The following is an 18,238-nucleotide window of genomic DNA, read 5'->3' on the forward strand; positions in this document are numbered from 1 at the left end:
CTTCACTACAGTGGCGCATAACTAATATAATTTTCTCTTACAGAATCATCATTGCAGGTGTCAAATTTGCAAGTCACCTTCTCATCTAGCCATGGATTGTCCTTTTATTTATTCAAAGTGTAGAAGCTGTGATGGGACACGCCGGTTTTGGATTGCAAAACTGATGATGCTGAAAATGGAAGAATGTTTCCAAGGTGTTTGAATTACCCAAAGTGCGATGAGTTTCAATGGTTTGACAAAGCTGTTGCACTAGCAGAATCAAGAGAAAACCACAAGGGCCAATGCAAGCCTATTCATGGGTGTGATGGGTGTTATATGAAGGGAAAGGAATATGTTGAAAGAGAATATGAACCAATAAAGATTGTCCTTGACACTCCCATTCCAGACGATGTCTTCGAAGATATTTGCGAAAGGCTCAAAGGATCCGCAATTTTTGAAAAGGGATGGAAATAGATTATGAGATCTTCTTTAACCAAAGTTACTCCATTACCATGTTTTATTATGTTTTAATTTAAAGTTTGAAATCTAATGTAATAGATTATCTAGGAATGAAATAAATGGAGAATTCGTAACCTATTTATAAACAATACTGGCACTGTATATTTAACAAAATCCAATGCCGGAATTATGCAAAACTATGCAATACTAAGAAAATCAGAATTCCGGCGTAGATTCAATAATTTTTTTAATGCCGGAACTACCCATAATCTACACAAAAACTTGGCCATTTTCATCTATTGTGCCCGGCATGGTTTTGGATTAAATTCTTCCGTGCCGGTACAAATTAATTGCTTCTCGTGTAAAGAAAACTTACAGAGATAACATTTTACTAGAAATCTAAACATGTTCAACATAAACCAAATAACTAAATCATGCTTAAATGTTCTTCATTAAAGTATCATAAACAAAAGTAAACCAAACAAATAAAGAGTTCAACCACAAACACAACTATAAAGTTCAACAAAGTTAGAAATTGTTCAAAACATAATGACCACCATCCAAATAACGAAACACAACTATATAGTCATCACTTGGTCTTTTGCTTCTTGGAAACGGGCACCTTCCTTGTTTCCCCAAACAAAGTTCTTTCACTTGGGTCTTCAATTTTATCAAGATTTTCCACGACTTGCTTCATTTCTTCGAAGGATAACACCTCTCCTTCCTCGTACTTGCAACCTAACATCTTCTTCAACTTGCCAAGCCGACGCCGCTAGTTTCATACATACAACACAAAATTAGTATATATATGCTAATATAAAATTATGTGTATATTAAACGAGTAAGCGATTAACAATACTTACTAGCAAACCATTATTGAGTTGGGTCATCGTAGGTGGTGCCTCTATAGGAGTTGTAACGGGAGGTTTTTTCTGGGGTGGAACTTCGACGTCTTCCGGGCGCACGACAAAAGGATGTGACCATTCCAAGTAATCATCAATGTAGGTTGGGTCGGCTTCATCACCGTTGATCGCAAGCTCCCAATTAGTAGCATCTACCAAACTACGTGGTTCTCTATCCCTCCAATGTGTTGGTTCAGGAGTCGGATCATACTCTACCCTCAACTTTGTGAAACTTGTCATGCACTGAGAAAAATCAAGATTGTCCCTTTCATGAGAGGCTGTCATGCATCTAGGTAATTGTTGTATCCAAGTTGTCGCATCACACGTCGAGGATAAGCCATAATGTATCCCTTTGGGTGGAACAAAGGCCCGTTGTAAAATGCAACGTTATGAGACCTCAAATATTGGCGGTTTTCTCTAGCCTCCTTGTAAGGGTCGAACACAACATCTTTGGTAGTCATTGCGTCCAGAGCCAATCTCATATATGTCAGTCGATGATCGTTATCGGGCTTCGCATGGCTGTTGAACTGGTATCTCTTGGCTCTAGGCTCCTCGGGGTCATCAACGGGAATAATCTTCAAGAAGGGGTTTTCCTTGAACAATGTTGGGAAATGTTCATAAGCCCACATCTATACCAATGTGAAATGATACATATAAAAATTAGTAAATTTTGTGAAAAGGGTACATGTGAACAATATAATTAAGAACATAAGTTTAAAAACAAAACTACCTGGAGTAGAGTGAAATTCCCGACAAATTGGTTTATAACCGCCAAAGAGGCCCTTCTCATCTCCGTCATTAAATGTGTCATTACCACGGTGCCCCAAGAATAGCTAAAGACATCTTCCAACGGATCCAAGTATTGAAGGTAGTTTGCACCGACCCTGTTGCCACTAGTGTCAGGGAATACCCTAGTGCCCAAGATGAATAACAGGTAAGCAGCAGATGTATAACGAATCTGTGCGAGGTCCCATTCATCCTTCAAACTTCTTTCCTTTGAGTTTTGAAACTTCTCCTTAAACATGGTCAGCTTGATGGTCTTTGTCATACTAATCTTAGATACATAGAAGCTTTCCACTGAAGTTTTGTAGTCCCAACCAAGCAACTTTTTAGTAAGCTCGTGCAACTTCATCCATTCTAGATCAAAAGAATGATTATCTCCTTCTGCAATTGATTTGCCGATAACACTCAAGCCTAGGATGTTCTGAGCATCATCAGGGATCAAGGTCATCTCACCAAACGGGAAGTGCATGGTATCTGATTCACCATGATACCTTTCGACGAAGCAATTGAATGTCACAATATCTGGCTTCACATAATTTTCAACCAAAGGATATAGACCAGAATCCTTAACTATTGCTTGAACATATTCATGCTCCTTAGACAAATCCCAATGAGCCGCGGCCTGGTTTCGGCAAACACGCACAGCCTTCGTATGATCCTACAATTACGAGATAATATGATTAAGAGATTATGCATAAATACAAACACAATACATATGCACGAGATAGAAATTCTTACAGGTTTGATATATAGTACGAGCACACAAATGCTTGTAGACAAATAGATACCCCGGATCATAAGAAGATGCGCCCCAAATTCTACCACAATCAAGGTCGGGTATCATGTCATCAACATGAGGAAGGTGCGAACCTTTAACTTTTCCTTTGCCTTTGCCTTTACCCTTGCCTTGTGTGGGTTGTTGACTTGTACCACCTTGTTCCACTACTCCTTGGCTTTGGATTGCTAATTGAGTTGGATCGATCTTATTATCTTCCTCCTCACTTTCCTCTTCATCTTGCTCATCTTGCTCATCTTCCTCCTCAACAGCTCCGGTTTTACTACAATGACGACCACTCTCCAAAATTTCCCCTCTTGTGTTAGCACCCAAACACTTTTTGTTATTCTCCCGAGGAGGCAGAGACTGAGGAGTATCACGACCATCCTTCCTTCTTTTCTTAGTGACAACATCTCTAGCTTTTCCTTTGTTAGACTCCTTTTCTTCAGCTTCCTTTGCTTTAGATCTATTTCAAAAGAAGCACGAAATAAATATAAGACAACTAACTTTCATTTCTACCGTCATACTGAAAAAAAGTATTGAACATGCCGGGAGCTAAAACCGGCATAGCAATTTCAAAGAATTACATACCGGGAGTCACTATCGGCATTGACAAATAAATTTGTAGGATGCCGTTACACAATAGGAAATTCCTGGATAATAAAACACCAGTACCGGTAGTTACGTAAAATAAAAACAAATGTCGGAACATAGTACCGACATTGAAAGAAAATTGTTGAGGATGCCGGTAGTAGTTCTAAAGTTTCTGGATACAAAAACTCTAGTACCGGCATGGAATCTAACCTAAAATGTAAGCCGGTACAAATAACAGAATCCTAGGGTTTTCTGTTTATTAGAAGCTTACTACCGGCGTACTCGTAAAAGTTCAAATCAATGCCGGTACTAGGTTCAGAAGTGGTGTTCATCCCAAATTCAATGCTAAAACTAAGTTCTGGTGCGGTCTTCAACCTAGATTGGATGCCAGAGCTAACTACCGGTGTGGTCTTCATCCTAGATTGAATGCCGGTACTTGTTTCCGGTGTGGTATTCATACTAAATTGAATGTCGGAATTACTGAAACTCAACTGTTTCAGTTAGGGTTTCGCGATTTTGACCTAAACCCATAGCTACAGATCCATTGAAACACTAATTAAACAGTTTTAAATAACTTACCTTCTCACAGAAGCCATATTTCTGAGTATTTAATCGTCCAATAACTCTTGTTCTTCGTGTTCTTTCTCTTGAGCAATCAAAGCAAGCCTTTTCTCTAATTTCTGTTGAGCAATCGATTTCGATTTCGATTGGGCATCTGATTTCTTTCGTGGAGGCATTCTTATGGGTTGGTTTTAATCGACGAAGAAATTTTTGATTAAACGATTAATCGTAGAGTATGAAGAACGATGAAGAAGAGGAGAGGAAGATGAAAGATTATTTTTTTTCAAAACCTAACCCTAGAGTGTGCCGGAACTGATAGTTAGAATGGGGGATATTTGATTTGGTTTTTGATTTTAAGTTTTAGTACAAAGGGTATAATAGTCTTTTCATAATATTTTTTAATTAATCTAAGGGTGTTTTAGTATTTTTGCCTCAAAAAACACCCCTTAGCAGACACCTTTGGTTGGAGGAAGTAATTCATATCCCCCAATTAGTTTCCATATCCCCCAATTGCGCGTTCCTTTTTAGACCAGATCTAAGCAAAGATTTCTTTTTCTTTTCTAGTTTTAAGTAATAGTTATCGAATAAGATGTATCTACATCTTTTTGTGTCTTTCGACATGTTTCTTCGCTGTTTTGGGGCGATTTTTCTTCTTCGTTGTGGGGCGAGTTCTTCGATCTTTGATGGCTGGTTCGTGGCTTGTTTCTCTCGATTCAAAAACATCAACGGTTCAACACTCCTTCCTTTCAGGAGCATCTCTTATCATAAAAGAATACAATCAAATCAAATGGTCGGAATAATTTCCGGATTATACCATCATCTTTCCCTTTTACATAATCAAAAAATGGGTATCTCTGCGGTTTATCGCTCTTTCTCTTTGCGACCTACTTGTAATTGATATTCTTATTTGCATGAGGATTTTGGTTTTGATTATCTTGATGTTTTTGTTAATCTTGTAAGCCAACATGTAATCACTATTTTGATTTGAATGAATTGAAATTTGTTAATTGGCAAAACAAAACAAAAAAAATAAAAAAAAACAACAACGAGGTTTAGCAAAGCTTTGTTGGGGGATCCCCCACCGCTCGTCTTCTTTATTTGAAAAATCCTGCGACTATCTAGCAAAACCCTAATTTAAATCCTTCGTTCCTTAGCGTCAAAACCCTTTGTTACAAATAGTTCTGAGGATTGTATCGTGTCGTACAATACAATGATTCGTAGATCATCGACCAAGAAAACTGGGACAACAAATCCTTCAGCTTCTGCTGATCTCTCCCGAACGGGTAATCAGTCGCTCTATTTTCCTAGACTAGTTTTATTCACATCAATTCTGTAACGAAAATTCCAGTTTGGCGGCTCTTTGATACATTGTACTTGTTAGTAAGTTTCTCTCTGATGTATATCCGCTTTTGGGCTGTGACTGATCGTGACAGTGAATCATTTAGGATTTTAGGTTTTCGTTACATGCCTCTTTTAGTATGGTCAGGGTTAGGTTGATATGACACTGTCTCATCCCAATTCTTTCAAATTTGGAGATGTTTAATCATGTGCTTAGAATTGGTTTATTGGTCCTTTTTGTAGAACAGAAAGATCTCCATAAAATTTTAAACGTACAGGTAGTTTTTAGAGTTGCAAATGCTAAGGAGGCAAATGGCACAATTAGCCATGTGCCAGTATATGTGTATCTTTACCCTCTACAATGACACTTCGAGTAAGCAGTATAATATAAGCCATCTCGGGCGTTTCTGTAGACACCTTTCAAAATTTATAATCCCGGCTCACTATGTTGATAAATACTATTTCTTATACTCTGTACAATTTTATGATATGACATGTACATGCAAACAATTGAACAACTGATGTATTTGGAGAGTGATCTCTTCGTTATGATCAATATCAAATAGAAATCTTCTATCATCACATGGTAAATAAACCAAGCACATTAAATTCATGCACAGGGCACTGGCACAGTCTCTTGTATATTGCGTGCATTATAAGTTGGAAGTTGGTAATACTTTAAGCGGCTTCGTGTTGATTACACTGATGTATGTTTTCAGCTTCAGGCAAAGCGGTTACCAAGGAGTTGGAACGAATTGGCCAATTATTTAACTCATATGCAAATAGGGCCACAAACATGATCGAGTAAGTGGTTTCTGCCTTTAATCTGATGTTATTAATGGCTTCATGATTGAATTTTTTGAGGTTTGATACTTATTGATCTTCATCAGATCTCTCTTATTCACGAATTCAGGAAATATATTTTAGTTCCTCTCTTACCCTGACAATAAAAGCTACTTTGCTAAGTTACAATATTTGTGTTGGTATGTTGGATATGCATAGATTTTTTTATTATTTTTTTTGACGAAAAAGATTATTATATAAAGTGGAACTATAAAAGCTTCCAGATTGAAAAGAAGGATATGCATGGGAGTTGCTGTATAAGGATTCGTTAAATGAGTGTCATGCAATCAAGTTGGTTTCGTGCTTCTTTTATCAGTCAAGATTGTATGTACTACTAAGGTTTTCTTAGAGCAAAAAATATGGAATTGCTATGTGAGGAAAATGAATTACTAAGCGTTGTACCTTATTTGATGACTAAATATCTATGTGTAGTAAGATAGTAGAATCTGGAATTCAAAATCAGGACCTCAGTACCGCCTCTCTATCTTTTGGTGTAGCCAGTTGGTTATCCTACCACGAGAATAATAGATTTTGGCCTAGTATCACGTACTGTATCTGAAGCACATAATTGCCTGTCACCCGCAGAGGAAGTTACATTGGATATGACCTTTAGAGGACGGATACTTGTTGTGCGGGTGGGTAATTGTCATTTGTCATGCATGATGGGTTAAACTTTAGAGTACCTCCTCCGAGGATGACCCCATTCGGGATCTGTAGGCAGATATAGAGGATGCAGATTCTAAAAGCCTACTCAAGTGTAACCAAATAGGATTGGGTTCTATGATGCTGACTCTTGTATCATTCGGGACCTCCGGGTCACTACCAGGTGTTCTCGGAGGCCTTGGTGTAAAGTAATCATCGTTTGTAGAAGTTGCCGTGTATCCCCTTCTAATCACCCAATTGGAGTGTTGACTGTCAATACCCCTCTATATGAAGTAGAAAATTCCTAAATATTTTTTGCTAACTATGTGAAGTGACTCCAATGTTTGATAGGGATAACGAGGCTTTGCTCCCTTTGGCAATATTAACTAGGGTCACATGTCAAATTACATTTTATTGACATTATGCAATTAGTTAAGTGTTCCTAAGTCTGCTAAAAGGCATTTCAATATATTTTGCAATTTTTAGGAACACAAATTTCTTACCTATAGAGGCTCACATTGTAATTGCACTGATGGAATACTTATCATAACCTTTACCCCGACACATACATCTTTCCGAAACCCTTTTACTTCAGGTAGTTCATCTCATGAAGTTTTATTCTATTGATTCTTAAATCCAGGTTATGATCTGAATGACACCTTGTGACGAAGGTTTTTCTTCTTGTAGTGGATGAGATGTAGAAACCAAAGAGCTCTAAGCAACAGTAATTTAATTGAGAGTTCTTGAAAGAAGTTTTGCCATCAAAGACACAAACCTGTTAGCCAATGGTGTTGAACCACTATGAATGTCGTTATAGTTGTCAAAACTGCTAAATTTCTCACTATACGCGTCGCGGTGGATAAGGGAATGTCGCAGGAAGCAATTCACAAAAATGACATTCTTTTTTTTTTCTTTTTCATTTTCTCTTCCATGGCACATCAGTTATAAAACTAGTGGATGCTTATTGGTTAACAAAATAGTAAGAAGAAGTTCGGGGTATGTAGAGGAAATGGTTTCGCAAACTGTAGAAAATAAAATTCCATTAACTTTCTTCATGATTATGATAGGTGAACTAGGGGTAAGTGAACATCCTCTAACAATACGACACTAATCAAATACCGATAACTATAGGCTAGGGTATAAATAAATTGTTATATGTTTTTGACGTTATGAATCCATAAAATTTCTCTTGGTTTTGTTTGATGTTACAGATCTTAACAAGTTTTATTTTCTTATTGTGGAAGTAATATGTTTAGAGTCCATGGATCTGTTGTTTGCATGTGTCCTGTACTTGGTTTCCTTCAATTTCGATGCCCTTCAACTTGGTGCTTTATCTTGATTTACGTTAATATATTAGATATTTAGGGGTCTTCCGTAATGAAGCCATGATAAAAACATCCATAAATTTCCTGTTCGTGGAAATGAAACTTCACACTGATTTCTTTTGGTTGACCAGGCCAGAAGGAATTGAGGCGCTTTGTTCAGATTTGGGAGTGGATCATACTGATGTTAGGATACTGATGCTTGCGTGGTAAACTGAAGAAACATTATCTAAAATAAGTTCAGTCATTTATAATTCTTAACTTGGAGTTCGATCTGATCGGCTGTTTTTGCCAGGAAGATGAAATCTGAAAAGCAGGGATATTTCACTCTGGTATGAACATCTCAATACTATCATGTCTAAACTTAATTTTATAATTACATGCGTAGAATTAATTATTTTACTTCAGGAAGTAAGTTTAGTCTTACATATTTTCTAAAAATTTGTTTCTTGCCCGTAGATGTACGATCATATACGCTAGCAGGAAATGTAGTTTGCTTAAAGGTGTTTTTTGGTTTTTATGTCATTTTGCATGACTGGGTTATGGTTCAAGTAATATTCTTTCGCTAATATCTAGTTGTTTAGGCATTCGGTTGAGTTGGTGTTTACTGGCATGTGAGAACTGCAATCGACTGTACTCTGAAGTGAGGGGCTTTCAGTTTCCATTCATGCATGAACTTCTACTAATCCTATTTTTTACAGGATGAATGGCAGGTTGGCCTCAAATCATTACATGCGGATACTATAGCCAAACTAAAAAAAGCACTCGCGGGTCTGGTGAACGAGGTTACCATTTAATTTCAACTTTAATATGACATGGTGTAAAAGACTGGATTCCTCGTGACAACATTATCTGGTGCTGACTCTTTTCTTTTTCTTTAAAGGTCAGGAAACCATCCAATTTTTTGGATTTCTATTCGTATGCCTTTCGATACTGCTTAACAGGTATGTATGGTTCCAGATGTCCCTTAACACTCTTTAGTCTCGACCTCTCCCATACTTATGCCATTGCTGTCGCCCTTTTCAATTTTTCTATTAATGGTTGCAGAGGAGAAGCAAAAGAGTATCGATACAGAAAGCATCTGTGAATTGTTGGATCTCGTCTTAGGTTCTCAATTTTCTCCCCAAGTTAGTTCACTTGTTGAGTACCTTAAGGTAATTAGCATTTTCTTTAATTAGAAATCTGAGATTTCAAACTGACATCTCTTTTATTTCTTACCCATATAAACCTGGGTCTTCTTTAGTCAGACCAATTACATTTTGAGTTTTTATGCACAATACTATTTTGACTCCGCTTTCCATGAGTTTTGGCAGTGTCAAAATGATTATAAGGTTATAAACATGGACCAGTGGATGGGCTTTTTTCGATTTTGCAACGAGGTATGGCTGTTTTTGCTTTTTCTGATGTATTTCTTGCTTTGCCTAGAAGAAACAACAGAGTGAAGGAAAATGCTTTTTCCTCGTATAAGTTGTGGTACAATGATGTAAAAGAAGCAACTTTTACATACAAACTGGTTTCACTATCAAGTCATTGCATGCTTTCAATGCATGAGTCCCCCAAGAATTATATGGGACCAAGTCATCAAAACTCTTTAATGTAGCAGATAACCAGTTTTTAATTCCGCTAGAAAGGCCTACCTGCTTTTAACAGATAAAGAGTACTCGTCGATGAGATTTTATTTAGAAATGTGTTACACATGCTGACCTCAGTTGGGGACTCCCACCTAGATATTCTCTCGGGTACTAGGGATCCCTGTAGAAGATAACACAGGGATCTTTAACACAGCCCCTTCCTACCTCTATGCTGTATGATTGAACCCACGGCCCAAAGAAATTTAATTTTGTTAGTGTGGTGAAAACCACAAATTGGCCTGCGCAATGACCACGCACATAGTTGGCACATAGCCATATAACATTTATAAGATGCATGTCAATAAAGTAAATGGAAGCACGGCTGCAGCCTGCATGCCTCCTGGTTCAGTAGCGGTTACGTCTCCACAAATTATGTTTTGTTATTTTTTCTTTATTTTTTTTCCTCATCTGGGTTATAGCTGTAGAATATGTTGCATATTTTAACTTTTGTATTATTTAACAGATAAGCTTTCCAGACCTGAAGAACTATGACCCAGACCTTGCTTGGCCCTTGATCCTGGATAATTTTGTTGACCGGATGAAAGTGCAGAAAAGGTAGCTGGTTTTCAACTTCTTTGGTGTGGCTATGCGTTACCAAATATGATTGGTCTGGTAATTCGAAAGGTATTTTTCTGATGTCTTTATTATATAGACTTGTAACGGTACTCTCTCTCTCAAAATGCCCTTACTTCCATTTTGTTTTCATGTTTGATCTATGTGCAGCTGGGCTAGTGGAACTTCATTCCTGCATTGATTTATATGCTTGCAGCTTTCCGTTCCTAGGAACTGTCTTCTCAGGCATTTAGCAGTTTTCTGTAAGGCCAGGCACTGTGTTACTATTTTGTACTAGAATACTGATAATAGTTAAAACTGTTAACCTTTTAAGATCACGTTCCAAAAAATAGTCATGCTTCCAACCCTCTACAATCACCGAGCAAACAGGGAAGTCAGTAATCAAAAAATAATATTTGGAAGTTTGGTGTTGGATGCAAAAGTCAAGCTTTGAAATTTGGAATCTGACAGTCTGCAGAATTTGCATGTAGTTTCAAGCTTTGGATATTGGTTGCACAATTTGCATGTAGTCAGCTCCACATAGTGTTGACCAATGGTATCTGAAAGTCGAACTGCCTTTCTGCTATTTTTAGCAATTCAGGCAAGATATAAGAAAGTTCATGGAATACTGTCCCAATCATGTGGGGCAGATGATAGAGCACCACCAATGATGGGAAAGTTAAAGTTTGATCCAAATTAGAAAATCCGGATAAATTAAACAAAATGATCCTCCATTGGAACATGACAAAGATTAGATGAAGATGGTTACAAGAAACGAAAGGAAGTTGATTTAAAAGATGAACAAATGGACAGCAAAGCCGAGCATGTAAGAAACCCTGAAAGAGAGAGAAGCAAAGGTAATTAGTTCAAAATAGCAGTCAGTGTCCAGGCTCCAACAGTTGCCATATTATTATATAATGAGATGTCATAGTAATACATAAAAAATGAAATGAGGAAAACTACTAACCTCTCCTCAAAACCTTTTGCGCTTAGGTGCCGATTTCAATTGCTTCAATATATACGCAATTACCTCCTTTAACGTGGCTTTCCTCCCTTCTTTAAAATTCCAAAGCTCCGGTACAATGTACCGCCCACTGGGGTTGTATTCCATAAGTTCCTTCAAGGCTGTTGTGACGGCCTCATAAACCTCGTTCCCATATTCTTTCCGAAGATCTTTCAACCTTTCATCGTTTTCATCTATTACTTCCTACATCATGTATACCTTTGTATTTATAAATGTCTCCTAGAGTGATTTATAGGGAGAAACTACTGCTATTTTCTCTAAATGAAATACTATTAGAGGATCGCATGAATGAATTTAGATAGCTCGAGTAATATTTCATTTCGTAATGTGTGGGTGTATCTTTGAAGCCTTATATCCATGAAGCCCCACAGGGGTGATAAATAAGTAGGCATAACCATAAGATCGAGGAAGAAAACAAAGATAACTTACTCGGGACTCTCCATCTTCAACAATGACTTTAAATGGATGCCAATCTGGTTTCTTAACATACTCTTGCCATATGATGCTTAATTGAGCAGCTCTGAGAGATGCTTCTACATTTGAAAATCTTTCCTTGCACGCATTTAAAAATGGCTTGTCAGTAATTTCTCCCATTCTCTTGATACCAATCGTGGTACGACTACTCAACATGTCCGTTAAACCCTGGTGAGAAAACAGAAATCTCTGATCACTTAATCTGAATTCTTGAAGTTTGAACCTAATTGCACGATACTAGTGTAAACTAAATGATGAGTACTAAGTGTTGAAGTTAAGTATCTTTAGGATAAGAAAGTACTTACACATATTAATTCTTTGCGAGCTTCTTGTAGCTCATCATTACTCTGCCGCTCTTTGACAATAAGGGTTTGGTTTAATGATTGCACATCGTTCATTTCATCCATTTTGTCATCCAATTCTCTCGCCATCTCTAGTATCTTCTGCTTAACAGCTACATCATCTTCTCCACCCATGTGCTTTAACACCTGTATCTTCCCTTTCAGCTCCTCGATTTCCATCTCTACCTTCTGCTTTGCATCCAGTTGCTTCTCTAGTTGAAGAATTTTATTCAAGGCTTCCTCCTTTTCTCTCTGTTTATTCACTCACAGTTCCAACCAAAATCATAAATTAGAAAAAAAAAACTTTAGTTCATGAAAGCAATGTTAATTTTGCTAAGGAAGGTACGCTAGGAGCAACTATGCCAACAAATACGGAGAAAAAGTAGCAGACCTTTTGATCTTCTATCAGCCGCAACACATTTTCATCAGCTTTCTGCTGCTCCAGAGATGCCATATGAAGCGAATTATTTTTCACGTCATTCTGAGAGTCACAAAAAAAAAAAAAATTAATATCCAGACCTGGAAATAATGATATATCCATTACTGCTGTAAAAATCAAGGCTCTCCTCAAAACATTAGAAGTGGCTACACCTACACGGTCATGATTTCCATGACCTTGCTTAACAGTTTCTGCTGATTGAAACGCAGGAGACCAAACACTAGGGTTGAGGCATGAATAGCAGGGTTCTAACTTGCATTCATATAGATTGTTCAAGGATTTCTGAGGTTAGGATGGCAAGGGAACTAAGCATATTTCTTCACAAAAAATTATTGCCTATACTATACTCATCCAAATCAAGCCGCATGGAACTCAAGCTACTGAATCATAAAGAAACTGAACCCCTTTTTTAATGAAATTGAGACATTCGGAGTTTTCGGCTTTTTTAATCATCAGAGAAATCAAAATCCTTCTCCAATGAAATTGAAACATATTCAGAGAGCTCTGTGTTTCAGTTAAGTGAACTGAAGTCTGACTCATAAAAAACTGATTCCAAATGAATATTGCTCAGCCAAACAACTGAGTCTAAGATGACTGTTCAGCTCGAAGGATCTTCCAGATGAGTCAGATTCAGAAGCCTCAGACAAGAACACACATTTCAGTTGATAAAGTGTATTACCTTACTCATCTCCTCATCAAGCTTTCTTCTCTCAAGCTCAGTTAAAGCTTCTTGTTTGTTCAGTTCTTTTGAACGTAGCTCAAGCTGTTTTCTCTGGGAGTCCAGATCATCTTTCAGCTTGTCATTCTCCCAGAGAACCCTTCTAGTATGTTCTCTTGCTGTCCGCTGAAGTTTTCTCATTTCTGGTGAAGAAACAAGGTCCACGTGTCACAAATCAAATCATGCATATAGATAATAATATAAGGGTGAAAATCGTTCACTATCACTGGTAGAGATCAACTTCAACGACAGTCAGCTTGTTTCACTGTTCAAACATCAAAATTCTAGCCCAAAGAGATATTAGCTAAAACTAAACAGTGCCTGAAGCGGCCTGGAAATGTAACCCCCGTCAGTGGTAGACATTATAGATTCAGACTGTGGGTAAGGATGTTCCCCATAATTTAGGAAGGAACATATATGGAAATGATTTTATGGCCTGCCAGTAAATTTTGCGCACCTGGTCTTGTAAGACATCTATGAAAATGTCGTCTGACTTGTGGTCAAGAGCATCCCCATAATAACAGCCAGTCTAATACATCTAACCTGACTGGAAACAGGTATTACAACCTAGTAGAAGATCATGGAACTACAGAAGGGCTGAATTATACACGAAGATATATGTAGAAAAGGACAAGATTGCAAACCTTCAATGTAAGCATGCTGGAGTCTGTCCTTATCTTCCATCATCCTAGTGAGTGATCTACTTGACTCATTGTATTTAGCTTCCATGTTGTTCAGATCTTCATTTTTGACATCAATTTGGTCGGTTAGGTCCGCTACAATGTTATCTTTTTCTTGTCTAGCTTCTTCCACGATATCAGAGATAGTTTTCAAGGCTCCGTTCCTACGGAGATGATCCCCAATTGGTCCTTTGGACTCATAATCATCTGCACGAGCACACCAACCATAAACACTTGTAACAGGATGTGTCCCACATTCCTTCCAGCCTCTTTTACCATGCCGACTAGCTTCAAAAGCTTTCTCAAATGCCATGGCATCCTTGAAGCCTGTCCAGTCTTTTTTGAAATCTATTATGGCATATCCATTATTGTCTCCTTGATTCCGCATAATGTGAACTTTTAAAGGCTTATACTTAGAGAAGTCCTTAAATAGTGATGCATTTTCATCTTCTTGTTTGGCAGAAAGATTAACAAGTATGCCAGTCCAGGGCCAAACAAACAGATCATCTTGCTCAGGAGGGTTACAAACAGTTTCTGGCTGCACTGCAGGTTTCATAGGTTCTGAGGACGCATCAGCCAGATCTGATTCCAAATATTTTGCCAAGGCTAGGTGGTTTACCTTTTGCATTGCGCTTCTATTGGCTGAACCTTTACCAACTCCGGAGGCATGTTGTAGTAAGTCCTTGTAGCGGTAATCTTGTTTCTTTTTACCCTTACAAAAAGGGCATCTGAACATGTCATTAGGGTAACATACTCTGTGTTTTCCTGCTTTTATTTCTTGATATGGTTTCTCTACGTAGTCATTGATCTCAGAATCACTTATATCTGATTCTTCCTCAGAACTATGATCCATTTGTGACCTGGACAAATAAACAAATAAGCCCTTAAACTCTGTTCTTCCAAGGAAATACTAAATAAATGAAAAGTTAAAAACTAAGAGCACAAGGGTATAACCTAATTTAGAAGAGTAATATTGCATTTACTGCTAAAACGAGAGTGGTAAATTAAGATTATACTAATAAATCAATCTGTAACTAAACAAGAAAAAAAATTATATTTATTTTTGAATTATTTTCAATTGGTAATTACTGTTTAAATAGGCATCCTAAACCCTAAAGTTCCACCATTTCATTCCTGAATTTTACATGCACCAATGGATCAAGCCACAAAAAAATAATTAGAAAAAAAAGAGGCAATCATCAGTTCAAAAGCTCCCAAACAACAATAGAAGATCCAAGCATATATATATATATATATAAATTTAAAATCAAAAGGGTTAGCCCAAAATTACAGATACTAATCCATCAAAAGAGAAAGGATCAGAGAGCAACCTTAATGAGGCTTCTTCTTCTTCTTCTTCAGCAGTGTTTATGAGAGAGGAAGAGAGAGAGAGAGGGCTCAGTTATGGGGTTTCTTCAAAGATTTTTAAAACCAAAGCCGTACGTTGGCTGACATAAGGGAGTAGTCTGGTAAGAGAAGGAGGAAGGAGAGGGTAGTACATGAATTAATTGATTGTCACAGTAAAATCCCCTTTTCCTTTCCAAGTGAATTAATTGCTTTGTTATAGGGGGTACATCAATAATTAATGTCACGAAATCTTTACAACACCAACAACAGTCTACTGTCCTGCTTTTGAGATCCACAAGACTTCCTTTACAAAACAACTTTTGATGTTTTACTTTGTTTCTATTCTATGTGGAGTTGTATCATACCAACCTCTCTGCATACCTATATTTGACTTTTTCCTCGAGGTAAGTGTTGTAGTAGTTCACGAGCTGAGCACGGGGTCAGATTTTTTACGTCCAAGACAAAGACATTTGACTTGTAGTGAGTGATAAAAATTATTATCAAAAATGAAGAGGCCCTTACCTCACTCTTTCTTACACTTTGGTCCCGGGTCGGAGGCTTAAAAGATTTCGAGCTTTCTTTTCGTTTAACAACCAGACAGGAGGCACATAAAGACATTGTTTTTTTTTTTGGGTCCATTGAGCAAGCTCATGAGCCACATAATTACAATTACGCGGTTGAAAATTTAAAATAAAGACTACTAATTTAGAAGAAAAAAACTGAATGTCTTTAAAGATAGCATCCGTACGAGAGTCTCCATCAAACGATCCAGCTGAAAATTGATCAATAAGAGTCTTTGCATCACTTTCAACGATGATACGAGTTAACTTCTGATCCAAGGCTTTCTTCAGGACTGCCCAAATAGCTCTGGCTTCAGCTTCTTCAGCAGACTTTACTTCAAAAACCAAGGAGGCACAAAAAGAAGCTTTGCTTGAGAAATCCCTCATCACATATCCTGCACCATTATCTCCGATAATATCATCATAAGCATCATCACTGTTACACTTTATCCAGTCAAAGGAGGGGGCATCCAATTATCACATAGATTAACAGGAGTGGAGGGAGAAACAGTAAAGGAGGGTTTCCTAGTGAAAAGCATGGCTCTATCTCTTTCTAAGACTGATACATGAGTTTCTTTCAGGTTTTGGAAAATGAAGTTATTCCTACTAGTCCAGAGACACCACAGGATAATAACAAAGAGACACTGCACCTCATCAAGAAGTCTAGACACAGAGGTCAGTTAGCAAAAACATTAACCAGTAGATGAAAGATTTATTTTGAAAACAATGAGTGTTGATACAAAAATCAGAGAGAAACTAGACACCGCTAGCAAAGGGACAAAGGACCAAAGCACGCACTATGGATTCTTAAGGATCATTATGCCTAGCACAATCAACATTATGCATAGGCATTCTTGTATGTAAAACAGTTCTAGCAGGAAGAGCATTTCTAGCAGATTTCCATGTAAAGACTTGGATTCTGTAGGGAACCCTAATTTTCCAAATACGCATTCAAAGATTTTTACAAGGGGAGGGCCTAAGTCCTCTAAGTCCCATGTAGGGAGATTTTAAAGAAAACTTTCCATTATTTGAAAGATCTCAAGCCCTCCTGCCAGGAGTGTATAACTGGCTTAAGGGAATAGTGATAATCTTCTTAAAAGAAGCATTATCAAAATGTGTGTTAATCTAGACAAATCCCAAGTTCTGATAGAAGGATCAATGAAATAAGAGACTTTAATATTATGGTCAAGTGGGACTAAAGGGTTGGGTGTGGCAGTACCCAAAGTAGGGATCCATTTGTCACACCTGGGTCAATGAAATGACCATCCCCAACAATCCAGGAAATGAAAGGCTTAATGAGTTCTTTGATAGCATGCAAACACTTCCATGTCCAAGAGCATTACTAGTGCACTTGGCATTCAAGAAATCAGTTCTAGAAAAGTATTTGGCTTTAAGAACAGTGGCTAGCACACAATTTGGATTTTCTAGAATTCTCCAAGCATTTCTAGCCAGCATAGTTAGGTTATTTAACTCAGCCTTTCTAAATCCCAAACCACCTTCATCCTTGGGGGAGCATAGAATGTCACACCCTAGCAGATGCAGTTTCCTATCTTTAGGGTCTAAAGTCCCTCCCCACCAGAATTTACAAAGATGAGAATATATTTGTTTACAGAGATGTTTTGGGATGAGGAAAGCTCCCATTTGAAAAAGGGGGATGTCTTGACCAATTTTTTTGATCAAAGTAGTTCTAGCAGCTTGGGACAAGAGCTTGTGTAGCCAGATAGAGATTCTAGCATCCACAGCTTGGAGAATACCCATATGAGTTTGAATTTTTGAAGCTTGAAACGCAGTAGGAGTGCCAAGATATTTTTCTCTTAAATCCCTGTTCTTAATCTCTAGAATATTAACCAGTTGAGCTTTCCTGTGTTCAGGAATTCTTCTACTAAATAAAATACCAGACTTATCAAAATTGAATTCTTGGCCAGAGGCCAAGCAATATTTTTGGAGATAGTCTTTGATTATTTGAAAGTTCTGAACAGTAGCTTTAGAAAACAAAAGGGAATCATCAGCAAACAACAAACGTGTCATCTCTAGAGCATCTTTACACACTTTGATACCTTCCAAAATTCCTTTCTTTAGAAGGCTGTCAATGTAAGAAGAGAGAGCTTCAGAACATATGATATAAAGATAGGGGGATAGTGGATCCCCCTGTCTCAAGCCTCTTTCAGGTTGAAAAAACCCAGTAGGGATACCATTGAGGAGGACACAATAGGAAACTATAGAAACACACTGGTTTATAAGTTTAATCCAGTGGTTAGAGAAACCCATTCTAGT

General features: G+C 37.6%; 2 protein-coding genes across 2 annotated transcripts; one reads left to right on the forward strand and one right to left on the reverse strand.

The window, feature by feature from the left end:
- Window positions 1-5,059: 5,059 nt before the first annotated feature.
- On the forward strand, window positions 5,060-10,803 carry LOC113306990 (DCN1-like protein 5). The gene is made up of 10 exons (XM_026555929.1): window positions 5,060-5,336; window positions 6,111-6,195; window positions 8,333-8,407; window positions 8,494-8,530; window positions 8,900-8,983; window positions 9,082-9,142; window positions 9,246-9,352; window positions 9,512-9,577; window positions 10,293-10,453; window positions 10,553-10,803. The coding sequence occupies exons 1-9, from the start codon at window positions 5,264-5,266 to the stop codon at window positions 10,386-10,388; spliced, it is 684 nt and encodes a 227-aa protein (XP_026411714.1). The 5' UTR covers window positions 5,060-5,263; the 3' UTR covers window positions 10,389-10,453; window positions 10,553-10,803.
- Window positions 10,804-10,998: 195 nt separating this feature from the next.
- Window positions 10,999-15,585, reverse strand: LOC113306989 (factor of DNA methylation 1-like). Its single transcript, XM_026555928.1, has 8 exons — window positions 15,389-15,585; window positions 14,022-14,917; window positions 13,339-13,520; window positions 12,612-12,701; window positions 12,185-12,472; window positions 11,835-12,047; window positions 11,349-11,588; window positions 10,999-11,217 (listed from the first exon to the last, which is right to left on the reverse strand). The coding sequence occupies exons 2-7, from the start codon at window positions 14,908-14,910 to the stop codon at window positions 11,355-11,357; spliced, it is 1,896 nt and encodes a 631-aa protein (XP_026411713.1). The 5' UTR covers window positions 14,911-14,917; window positions 15,389-15,585; the 3' UTR covers window positions 10,999-11,217; window positions 11,349-11,354.
- Window positions 15,586-18,238: the final 2,653 nt, after the last annotated feature.

Source organism: Papaver somniferum, chromosome 8 (assembly GCF_003573695.1).
Source record: "Papaver somniferum cultivar HN1 chromosome 8, ASM357369v1, whole genome shotgun sequence".
Taxonomy (NCBI): Eukaryota; Viridiplantae; Streptophyta; class Magnoliopsida; order Ranunculales; family Papaveraceae; genus Papaver; species Papaver somniferum.

Bases quoted from the DNA above. Each gene is read 5' to 3' on its own strand.
- LOC113306989 (XM_026555928.1), bottom strand. From the start codon at position 14,910: ATGGATCATAGTTCTGAGGAAGAATCAGATATAAGTGATTCTGAGATC. The intron at 13,521-14,021 runs GTTTGCAATCTT...TTTCTTCACCAG, and splicing joins CCAGCATGCTTACATTGAAG to AAATGAGAAAACTTCAGCGG. The intron at 12,048-12,184 runs GTAAGTACTTTC...TTTTCTCACCAG, and splicing joins CTCGCAAAGAATTAATATGT to GGTTTAACGGACATGTTGAG.
- LOC113306990 (XM_026555929.1), top strand. From the start codon at position 5,264: ATGATTCGTAGATCATCGACCAAGAAAACTGGGACAACAAATCCTTCA. The intron at 8,984-9,081 runs GTTACCATTTAA...TTTTCTTTAAAG, and splicing joins TCGCGGGTCTGGTGAACGAG to GTCAGGAAACCATCCAATTT. The intron at 9,353-9,511 runs GTAATTAGCATT...GAGTTTTGGCAG, and splicing joins CACTTGTTGAGTACCTTAAG to TGTCAAAATGATTATAAGGT.